Source organism: Eurytemora carolleeae, unplaced genomic scaffold, assembly GCF_000591075.1.
Source record: "Eurytemora carolleeae unplaced genomic scaffold, Eaff_2.0 scaffold1962, whole genome shotgun sequence".
In the NCBI taxonomy this organism is placed as follows: domain Eukaryota; kingdom Metazoa; phylum Arthropoda; class Copepoda; order Calanoida; family Temoridae; genus Eurytemora; species Eurytemora carolleeae.
This window is the reverse complement of record NW_019397989.1, coordinates 27066-39222: the sequence shown is the minus strand read 5'-3', so window position 1 is coordinate 39222 and position 12157 is coordinate 27066. Positions and strand designations below refer to the sequence as shown.

The 12157-nt window shown below is 35.0% G+C and overlaps 2 protein-coding genes across 2 annotated transcripts in view; both read left to right on the top strand.

Moving 5' to 3' along the window:
- Window positions 1–538: 538 nt before the first annotated feature.
- LOC111716537 (calponin homology domain-containing protein DDB_G0272472) lies at window positions 539–3272 on the top strand (the record flags this gene model as incomplete). Its single annotated transcript, XM_023492021.1, is given in 1 exon segment — window positions 539–3272. A coding segment is annotated over 1 exon segment (1871 nt), but the record flags the coding sequence as incomplete, so codon positions are not given.
- LOC111716536 (uncharacterized) overlaps window positions 3271–12157 on the top strand; it is a gene marked incomplete in the record, with an annotated part of 31798 nt that continues 22911 nt past the window's right edge. The window contains 4 exon segments of the mRNA XM_023492020.1: window positions 3271–3339; window positions 6306–6336; window positions 8734–8937; window positions 9167–9236. Of these exon segments, the coding sequence (XP_023347788.1) occupies window positions 8781–8937; window positions 9167–9236 (227 nt within the window).

Genomic DNA, 12157 nt, shown 5'->3' with positions numbered 1-12157 from the left:
CTAAATATTGCAGTTCGATCCATTTTGTAATATTTAGTACAGACTTGCACTAATCAGGGATCTTTGGATCCTAAATATTGCAGTTCGATCCATTTCTAAGAAAAAGTGTTATTCACATTTTGTGAAATTATCTGTTTAATTAAAAATAATTATGAACTACGTATAGATAGTTAAAAGCCTTAAAAACTAACCCTGTTTAAAAACAACGCCAATCCCATTTTTTTACTTATCCTGTAGTTGTTTAGACTTGCTTTATACAGTTTCCACATAGAAAGAACTTTTTAAGGTATATTTGCTAATGGTGAAAAAACATGAGACAAGCTTTTTAATAATATCATTAATTTCTTTCTTTTCTTAAACAAATTTTTTCACAACTAATAAAAGTCTAAAAATTGCAATACAGAGAGTTTTTTTCCCATTCATGTCCTTCATTTCTTTGTTATGAGTTTTCAGATTTTCAAATTTTATGGTGCAGCATTTCGGATTTCGGATTTCGATTTTTAGTGATGTACAAATTTTTATTAAAGAATATTTTGTGCAGATGAATTGAATTCTTCTAAGTCTAACGAGGAGGACTCATCTTCTGCCATAGAGGAGGCGGTTCAGGCGGTACAACAGAAAAAACGGTTAGAAGAAGAACAAGAGAAAATCGCTGAGGAACAGAGAATCGCTGAGGAGCAGAGAATCGCCGAGGAACAAAGAATCGCCGAAGAACAGAGAATCGCTGAGGAACAGAGAATTAGAGAGGAAAAGAAAATCGCCGAGGAACAGAGGATCGCAGAGGAAAAGAAAATCGCCGAGGAACACAAAATCGCAGAAGAAAAAAGAATTGCAGAGGAAAACAGAATTGCAGAGGAAAAAAGAATTGCAGAAGAAAAGAGAATCGCAGAGGAGAGAAGAGCAGCAAAAGAGAAGAAAGAAGCCGAGGAAAGAAGGGAAGAAAAAGAAGAACGTAAAAGGAAGGAAGAGAAAAGACTAGCTAAAGAAAAACAAGAAAGCGAAGAGAGAAGAAAAGAAGAAGAAAGAAGAGCAAAAGAGAAACAAGCCGCTAAAGAAAAAAGAGAAGCAGATGAGAAAAAAGAAGCAGAGGAGAAAAGGCTACAAAAGGAAAAAAAGAAAAAAGAGGAAGAAAGGATTGCCAAGGAAAGGGAAGCGGAAAGGACTATACAGAGGGAAGAGGAAGAGAAGCAAAAAGAACAGAAAAGAAAGGAAGAGAAGAGAAGATTAGAACAGGAAACGCAAGAAACTGAAGAAAGACAGCGAAAGGAAAAAGAAAATGAACAAGATCGAGCAAACAAACGAAAACTCGAAGAAGTAGAAAAGGAAAATGATAACGAGGATAAAGAACAAAAACTGAAAGAAGAATTATTAAAGAGACTCCGAGAACAGAAGGATAAGAAGAAGGAGGAGGAGAAGGAGAAGGACAAGGGACCGATAGATGTTTCTCTCGTCATGGAGATTGATCAAGACGATCTTGATCTTGATTCAACCAAGGAGAAGATTGAAAAGGTTGAACCCGAGGTTGTAGCAACTCCGGGTCAAGTGACCTCCCTCCGGAGGCTGGGGGGAGTTCGAGGCGGTGAGGGGGAGAAGAAAAAGCGAGGCTGGGGAGCCTCGAGAACCTCGAGGTTAAGCTCCTCTGAGAATATTGAAATTACAAGCAATTCCTTAAAGGATATAGTTCCCGATATAGCGCCACTACTCAGTACAGATGTTGTTATCGAAGAGGAACCTGAGAAGAACGGAAAGAACAGTATCGACAGCGACGACGAAATGTGTCCGACCCTTCCTAAAGAAAAGCTTCTTGAACTTGAAGAAAAGAAGACTGTCCAGAGAAAGAGAATAAAAATGGAAGATGACCCAGCAGAGAGTAATATAATCATTGTGTACAACCTCGCTCGCCCCTTCACCGAACATCAATTTAAAGAAGTTCTCAAGAGAACTGGAACCGTCCAAGACTTCTGGATAAATAAAATCAAGAGCAAATCCTGCGTCAAGTTTGCCACCGTGGACCAGGCCAGTGAAACTCGAATGGCCCTGAATGGCGTTACCTGGCCGATGGACAATAAAAACCCACTCATCGTCACATTCGGTACAGAGGAGGAGATGCTCAAGCTCAAGGACAGCGTCGAGGAACCGGTCCGGATAGTGACCAGCAACGGGTTGAAGGGGGATAGGGAGTGGGACCGGGAGAAGGTTGACCGGGAGGACCGAAGAAGGAGAGAGAGGAGCGTCACACCGGAGAAAACTATGCCGACCAAATCCTTGGAGGAATTGTTTAATAAAACCAAGGCGCTGCCCGCCGTCTACTGGAAACCACTATCGGAGGAGACGATTAGGAAGAAGGAGGAGGCCCGGAAGAGAAGAGCGATGGCTTCACAGAAGAAGAAAAGTCGAAGTCGGAGTTAGGTTTCAAACTGGCATTTAAATCCCGCGAAATGTTCTTTCTATTCTTTTTAAACTCATATTTCATGTTTCTTCAATCGACTAATTTATGTTGATTTAAAAAGTACGTGAAGGTTTTTACTTAAAGTACATAGCTTTTGTACTGAGTACTTTTTTTCCGATTTATATACAAAGTTTGTGTACTATGTACAAAGTTTGTGTACTATGTATAAAGTGTGTGAACTATGTACAAAGTTTGTGTACTATGTACATACGTTAGGTACAGAGTATATATGTTTTGTACTGAGTACATATTTTCTAGTTTATGAACAAAGTACATGGTATGTGTACTGGGTACAAGGTTGTCTACTGGTTAAATAGATTGGAGGGTGGGTGCTGATTGCTGATTCATATAGGTTGTTGGTTTAAGTCAAAACTGCGTATTGAGTACATAGTTTAGTTCTTTTTTAGCACATATGTTTTGTACTAAACAGAAAGCACATATGTTTTGTATTTAGTACATGAATTGAATATTGCATTGGTACTGGGCTATGTTTTTTTTACCAAGTACATATGTATTGTACAAAGTACATAGGTTATGCACTAAGTACAACGGCTGTGTACTAACTAAAGGTGCATGCCACAAGTTTCGATGTTTCGAGTTCATAATTCTTGTTTAACTTAAATTTTGTTGTTATTTTTATTTCTTCATTTCTCAAGTATCGCTTTCAGCGAATTAAACGAAAACTTTTCATCTACTTTTTACTGGTCGTGATGAAAGAAGGAAAATTGTTTGTGATTTAATTTTGAATACATGTACGATCCATATACCATACAAATATACACAAATGTTTCATTTTTGCCAAGGTCCCAGAAAATTGTTTTCAGATTTGTTCGAAAATGATGTTATGTTAGTAATTCTGAAAGCTTGACACCTGTCCTAAATTGCAGAAGGTACGTAGTTATGATTATCCAGAGCTTCCCATATCATATTAGATTATCTTCAAAGTCCAAGTTTTAACGCCAAAATAAACACATAATACCCAAAAACTAGCATTTTCTGCAAGAACATCTTTATATAGCCTCATTTAATTTTTCAAAATAATTTATTTATTTTTTTAAATTTTCTGATTAGTCCCGAAAATCAGAATTTGGGCGCATTTACGATCTAATATCATTTGAGACACCCTGTACATCAGCAATTAGGGATTTTCACAGTGAACAATCTACATTTACGTATTAGGTCAGCTTTAGATAAAAAGTGATATTTTATTAGAAGTTAGAGATGTTCATCTATATATACTTTGCTTGTCTGTTTGTCTGTCCGTTTGTATCCAATAAACGTCAAAACATCTGAATCGATCGGGCCTAAATGATGTGTGGGACCTCGCATGACCCCCAGGGAAGGTATAAGGTTGCTCAAAATTATAAAAAAATGGTGTCCAGAAGATTTTGATTTTTGAAAAAAAATTTAAAATGCTCCAAAAAATATTATTAAATTCACGAACTTTTTTGTTTGTTTTTATTTTATAATGTACAAAGAGAAGAAGCTCACAGGGTCACAATTTAATGTTTTAAAATCGGAGAAAATCTAGTATTTAAATACAAATATCAGGTCTGGAGACAAATCTTTATATTATTTCAGTTAGTAAACATAACTTTTAAGACTTAACAGGGTATATATTTCTTGCAAAATTATCCCTCCCCCTCCTTTAGAAAATATTTTTTCTCCAGATTTTGGGGTATATGTACATACATATGTTTTTCATATTTTAGGAGAGAAGGTATCAAATAAAAAGGGAAAACTTGTAAGCATACGTCCAATTCCCCCCCCCCCCCCTGAGCATCGGAAATTATTTCCCCTCCCTCTGTGCAATTGGAGGGATTGATTCTGATCGTTTAAATGTTCATTGTTCTCATTACTGCATTTTTTGTGAAATTTTTAAGTCTTTGTCCAAAGTGTGGATATTTTTTTAGTGTTCACATATTTTCTTTTATATACTATTGCACCCCCCGCCTCCCTCCTCAAAATTTAAGACTGAATTTGCATTTTTAGGCCCGGGGAAATAAACAATTATTTAGAGAGAAAGCATATAAGGGTGAAACGCCCATTAGTTGATGTCCATTAGTTTCAACCCCCCCTCTCTGGCCCCTACTTTCTCCTTTCTGAAAATCATTACTCCCCCACGGAAATTCTTGTTAATATATTACATGATACATACGTTCATGAATGAGGAAACGGAGTTGTGGTATTTTCATTTTCTGCCAAAATATTTTTCTTAATTATTAAGTAAAAGGAATTAAGTCTTTGCCACAACAGAAATCAAAGATTGAAATATCAAAGTTGCTACGATGTAAGAATTAGAAAATCAGGGTTTGTGGCGAAGACGCAATTCCTTTATCTCAAACTAAGTGTCCCCTTATCATAGTTAAGGAGATAAAATATAAAAGATAAGATTTTTGTTTTCATTTAATACTTGTGCAGTGTGCAGTGTGCAGTGTGCATTGCTTATGGGATTCACTTCATTTTGATTCGGATCCAAATCTGTACTGTCTGTCGGACTCCTACCCTGGACTTGAAGTTGTCTTTTTAAAATACTTTATTCATTCAAAAGGCATGCGCCGTCAAAAGAGTATAATAAAGAGAAGGTGATAAATGTATGTTTTAATGTCAAATTGTGATCGAGAGTCACGGTTAGTCGGGAAAATGATCAAACTATTCAATCTGCGTGGTCTGGATCCAGTTTTTGCATATCCTTGAAGGGGAGGGGGTGGTAGACTGAATCCTACAGCAGGTTGGTCTTTATGTGTTTTTTTTTTTCTCTCAAAATTTCTAGAATTTGGTCGTAAACAAGATTCAAATATTGTCAAAGTTTAAATCAGACTTGTAGAGCAAACTCTTGTATTCCAGCTCTCAGGGTATTGTTTGACATATACTAATTACTGACTGGTGTTCCTAATTCTAGAAGTTTGAGTATCATATCCCTCCCTCCCTCATTGAGTACAGATGCAATATAGATTAGAGACAAACTGACTATGAAGGATATTTTTACTACAGAGTGAGGAAACGCGGATTCAAATTTACTTTTATTGTTTATTAAAGGGTAAAGATTGTCAATTTAGTGAAAATGTAAAATTACTTTTTAAAATCTTAAATTTTTTTCGTTTTAATCTCAGAGCATACCATCTTAAGGTAGCTTTATATTCTCGAACTTCCCTGTCTGGGGCCCCCCGTCATGGGGGGCATTGTTCGGCAATATTTTGATCTTTCTAAATGATTATTGAATTTAAAAGTTTTTTTATGATAAAAATCCAAGGATTAACATTCATATATAAAGTAAATAAAATAAGTACATCTCAAATTTGTCATATTGGTAAAAACGCATGTTTATTGTTTACATACAGGGTGTCCCACTCGTCCCACATCAAATTAGACCGCGTCAAGGGGTCTAAATTACGATTTGGGGGACAAACCAGAAAATTTAAGAAGAATGAATCATTTTGAAAAATTTAATAAGGCTAATAGAAAGTTTTTTTGGGAGAAAATAAATGCTAGATTTTTCAAGTATTATGTGCGTATTTTGGATAAAGATTGGAAACATATGAACTTCTTGATGATAAAGTAAATTATTGTTTGAATAAAGGTGAACACTTTGTCCTAAAATCTTTTTTGAATAAAGTTAAATCTGCTAAATTCTACTCCTTCATAGCAGATGAAGCAACAGCTTATACAACCAATATCTTTCATTCTGCATTCGTTATGTAAACGTAAATGTAGGTTGTTGCAACTGTAGATTATGAGGCATTTATATGGGGCAGAATAGAAAACACCCTCGCCCCCACCCCCACCCCTTCTTTTTAAGGCATTTTCTTGTAAATAAAAAAATGTTTAATAGATTTCTTTTTTTATTTCATATCAGATGGGGTCATACTGAATATCCGGTTGGTAAGGTTAGTTTTTTTTATTGTTTCGAGTATATTACACATTTTTCTTTCCCCCCCCCCCCCCCTTAAAAGTGTTAAGGGGGGGGGGGGGAATTTTCACGCAAATGTCTAGTTGCGCGCCTGACCCAGTCCCCAGACCCCGTCACCCTATTCGACAGCGTATTCCGGACCGGAGTCCGGACTGTCAGTCAGTCTTGTAGTGTGAGTCTTCAAGAGAAGAACTACAACTGAAACGTGAAACATATTACGTGAGAAGGGATGGGGTGTTTTGACAAGTCTAAAGTTATATGTGCGATTATATATTAGCTGATTTTATGCACATTTCTCCTGCGAGGCAATTAGGTAGGGAGAGAGACACATGCACTTGCCCCCCTTTTCCTCAGGCATTGTCTTAAACAAATAGAAAAGATTAAAAAATTTAAAGAAGGAAACGAAAAATGAAAGAAAGAATAATGGAATACAAAAATAATTTGGTACCAATAATATCTATTAATTATTCTTAACCGCTAATTAATTCAGAATTGATTAATTATTTTAATAAACTATCTTACAAGTAAAAAGTAACGAAATGGTGACATATTGGAATTATAGATAAAAATATAGCCTGGTTTAGAAGAAGATCTTTGTACTCATCCTCAAGCTAGCAGGGGATTTTGTTCTAAATTTTGGAAAAACTGTAGATATGTATGCTCTTTACTGGAGTTTTTACAGGCATTTGCATCCTGTTTGATACCCTTTTTTCTGAAGTAGAAATATTCTGTAATTTATTCTAAGAACCCTATAAACCCTTTATAAGAACAATAGGTGTTTACTTTGTTATCTTTCCAGGGGGAAGGGGCTCCTGTTGGGACCTGAAACCCCCTGGAAACCAAATAATTCTATTGATCACGGCCCATGGGGCATGGGCTGTGCCCCAATAATACCCCTTATATGCGCCCCTCCTCTTGATGCCCCCCTCTGTATGCCTCTCGTTGTTTTTCATCATTCTTACTGTTAAACTCTGTCTCTTTTTTGTCCGCAATTCAAATTTTCAAATTAAATCTGATTAAATTCAGCGTTTCTCCTCAGACACAGATTGAAAGGGAATTCGGGCATTCAACTCTCTTTAATTTTTGGGTCACTTGAAATGGCGTCAATAAGAACTGAGCTCTGGCCACAAACTCGTACTTTCTACCTAATTGTGTAAACTGTTGATAGTGTGAAAAAATCAATTGGTCCACGACATCGGTTTGAAAAGATAAAGGTTTAAATATTAGACTTAGAGCCTGTGGAAAGAACTCGGTTCTTTTCCTGAAAGAAATCTCTGGATAAGTATCAAGAACAGAACTGTATAACAATCCACATTCATTTAAAGTTGAAGTGCAATAAGTAACCAGTATACTGGGCAGTAGGCAGGACGTCCTTTTAAAGGGACTGTAAATGTAATTTCATGTGACCCTCCCTCCATGCACAGATGACAATGCCCGATTCACAACGCTAACCTTGCAGGCTCAATTTTTTCAATTATTTTCAAATGTGGCTTCTCGCATTGCGCATTTTTACTGCAGAAAAACATAAACGAATATTTATTATTAAACCAGAAAAACAACAATTTCTGTTGCGAATCGTGTATTGCCATTTCTGCATTATGGGTCACTCGAAATTACGCTTACAGTCCCTTTAAAGACATGTAATCAAGTGGAGAATCTTTAATAATAATCTACTTAATCTACTTAAGGCCATAATGATAAATTGGACGTGAGGTTGGGGGGTGGATTATATACACTTACTTGTGTGTAAAACAAATTATTGGTCAGAAACATTTTGTTAATATTATTATTTGGTTCTAACATATTTCAAATATGTGCTTTCAAGTTTGCCAGATAAAATCAGAGTCAAACGATATTAAAGGCAGGGATTGTTATTTTTAAAAATAATTTTCCCCCTTCAAGTAAAGTGTGATTGTTTTCCCACGATATTCAAAAATAGTTTTTTTCCTNCATCTGTACTGTGTACACTGTACATTGCATCTGTACTGTGTACACTGTACATTGCATCTGTACTGTGTACACTGTACATTGCATCTGTACTGTGTACACTGTACATTGCATCTGTACTGTGTACACTGTACATTGCATCTGTACTGTGTACACTGTACATTGCATCTGTACTGTGTACACTGTACATTGCATCTGTACTGTGTACACTGTACATTGCATCTGTACTGTGTACACTGTACATTGCATCTGTACTGTGTACACTGTGCATTGCATCTTTGCTGTGTACACTGTACATTGCATTCTGAACTAAGTACACTGTACATTGCATCTGTACTGTGTACACTGTACATTGCATCTGTACAGAGTGTACACTGTACATTGCAAAATTTCACATTCTAATTTTCAGGAAATTCTTTTATTTCAGTTTGAAGAGGGGAGACATCTTAAGTAGAAGAAGAAGAAGGAAAAAAGATGTTTGTCACTTCCCAGGATACTAGAACATTCCAGGATGTCAGAATTTCCACAGATTCCAGGATGTCCGCGGATTCCGGGACATCCGCGGATTCCATGATGTCCCAGGCTCCAATGAACAATGGATTCGTAAGATGCAGTTACTGCTCTTGGCCAGGTTAGAAATGAGGGATTTATAAGACATAACTGGGACGACTTTGTGACCTCATGGCTTTTTAAATTTTATACTGGACACAAGTATGAGAAAAGTTATTTGATTGAGTACAAAACTGACTATTTTTGTTCTTAATAACTTTGAGATTTGTGATTAAAGATTTCAGATTTTAATGTGAAACTAAACCATGAAAGATTACCAAAAAAAACAATTGTAAAAAGTGATTGTTTAGGGCTTTTGTTGAAAGAAGATAAGATTTATCACACAAAATTTCAACATGGAAATATATCTTTCCTCTGCAGGTTAGACTTTAAACAATGGCCAGAGCTGGGAATTTTTGAATGGTGGATATCGGGATTAATGCTTGATCAACTCTTTTTCTTAATCTCCAGATTAAATAATGCTTGTTCTCTTATTATTAATCGCCAGATTAATTAAGAGATCGGGATTAAGGATATCCTATTCTGAAATTTTCAGCTAAGGGCGTATACAGGGACACGGTGGGTGGTAATTTCTTGGATTAGGGTGTATTCAACTGAGATTCCCCCCTCCCCTTCCTTAATAGTACTTCTAGTTACGCCCCCTCTCCTGGACAACTTTTTTTTCTTTCATTAAACTGAATATCAGTAAGTTTGGGGTTGTTCTTGTGGAACACTTTATTTCTGTCTAATATAATATTTACAATAACAGTATAATTGTTGAACCTTTTTAATGCTTGATCCACAAATATATTATAATATTATAAAGGTGTATTCACACACACATAAATGGTGTAGTTAAAATTTGTTTTTGAATAAATAGTTTTACAAAAAAAAATATGCAAAATTATGCACAAATAAGCGACATTGATCATTACTCATTACATAACATATTTATCATTTCAGTTATTACGTAATCATCGAATCCTTCTACAAAATTTTTTTGTAAAACCGGAACTTTCCATGCATAAAAAATTAATTTGTTTCTAAACTAACATTTTACTAAAATCAGAAAGATTTACAGAACAATCATTTGCAATGGAAAATAAATCTCTACCAAAAACTGTGTTAAGGTCATTTTGCATAAATTAGAAAGAAATCTAATGCAAAGCTTAGAACTTATTTTGAGAAACAAATAGCAGAGATTCTTATCTAGAATATATCCAATTTCAAGTATGTTATTTAAGACTTGTATCAATATTTATTAAATTTAGTCTCATAAAACAAGATATTCTTCAAGAACAGAATTGATGTATTTTTACAAATTTAAACGGCAGATAATTGAGAAATGTTTTTTTTGCTTAACCATACTTTATTTGTCAAGGTCCCTCTAGGACATAAGACAAGAAAACTGTTTTTTACGCGTGAGAGGTCTGAATCCGTCAGTTTTTGATTTGTAGTTGATAAATAAAGCTAATAACAAATATTTGGAAGTCAAAACTGGATTTTTTAAAAAGGTTCTTATCTTATGTTGATATAGGCAAACTCGAAGAAATAGAAGTAATCCATCTATTTATTTACAATTCTTATTCGCTTATAATGGGCCAACCAATCAAAACAACCATCTCTGTTTACGCGGGTCCAAACTACATAGTAAATTATGATTTTTTATTTGTATTATCTTGTGCTTTGTAGTTGAATAAAAATATGAAATGAAAATATGAAATAGAAATTAGCAACCATTACCCCCCCACACACCCGGCCATTCATCTTTACCTCGGCCCCCCCCCCCTCTCCCCCCAATCCTGAGTCCTCTTGTACATACAGTAACACTATCCCTGCTGTGGTACTTCAAAACCAGGATAATTCCATGTTTGATGTCCAAATATGACAAAGGATAAATACATCATTGGAAAGCACTTCTGCTCTACTTTTATAAATTCTGCAAACAAATTGCAAGTATCCAGTTATATTGTGAACATGATTGCAAAAAAGGTCCAAAAATGATATAATATACTTTTTTAAATAAGCTCTTGACCATGCAAGTTCAAATATGCATATATTTTTGCTAAATTTTAGATAACCTGATGTGTAATTAAGAAAAACTAAAAATGTGCAAATTTCTTGTGTCAAATAATAAATAATAATAAATAAATGATAAATAATTAGCAAAATTTCTTTGCAAAACTTAAGCAATCTGTTTCCTTTTATGTCATATAGGCTTTCCAACCAGCTAAAAGTTATCAAAATCTGACAACTGAAAATGGGTCAAAACAAAGATTTAGTTTGTAAGCGGAAAAAGTAGTCGTTCATTCAGGCAGTAGTATAAAAGCCTGGTTTTAGACCTAAAGGGAGGGCCATAAGTATTTGTGTAAGAGGTAGTGGGTTTAGTTTATCCTCCCCCCCCTCTTTCAATTTATACACTCACAGTTTAATTTCTTAAATAGTTTTGCTTAAAAAGATCCATTCTATTCTATTCTATTCTATTGAGTTAGCATATCGTCAAAGTCTCGTGAAAAAAGGTCTTCTTTCTCGAACTTGGAAAGTGTTTTTTTTTCGCACAAACAAATTGTTAACAGTCGCATTTTTAAGTTTTGGAGTAAATAAACAGTGCAACTAGTTAGCGATATTAAATGTTTACAATTACACCATCAGCCTTCAAAGATATCAGGATTAGAAAATTAGAGTTTGAGGCAAGTAATCAATTTCTAAAAACCATGTTGTTTATTTTATGTTTCTGTCACGTATTTTCTTAGTGTGTGACCTGGCGCTTATTTAAAAGTTTTTCAGTATTTTCATAAAAATAACTATTTTGATAAAGTGTTGCATAGAAATTACTTTTATGAGAAAGATCACTTGTACAAATATTGAAAAGAGGAAAAGGGTGATGGGGAGGGTGATGGGGAGGGTGAGTGGGGATTTAAGTTTTATAATCTACAATAGTTTTCCTTGAATAGAGCTCTTTGTATTGTATGGTAAGTTTGGTATTTTTTAAATTTCGCGGGAGAAGGAGGGCACGATGAGCCCCCCTCCTATCAGATCATTTGTGTAGGAGCAGGCAATTTTTGTACCCTTCCTTGCCAAATTTGTGACCCCCCTAAAAAAAACTTTTTCGTAAAAATATTGATTTCCTGTTAAACTATGTAAACTATTTGATCATATAACTATTTGATCATATACACACTTTCATGTTACAAGTGTTAACAAATTATACATGTAAGGCAGTATTGATTAAAGATTTTTTTTAATGAAACTTTTTTAGTTAAGGGCAAAAGTGAGATTTTAAAGTGTTTTTTAGGTGGGGG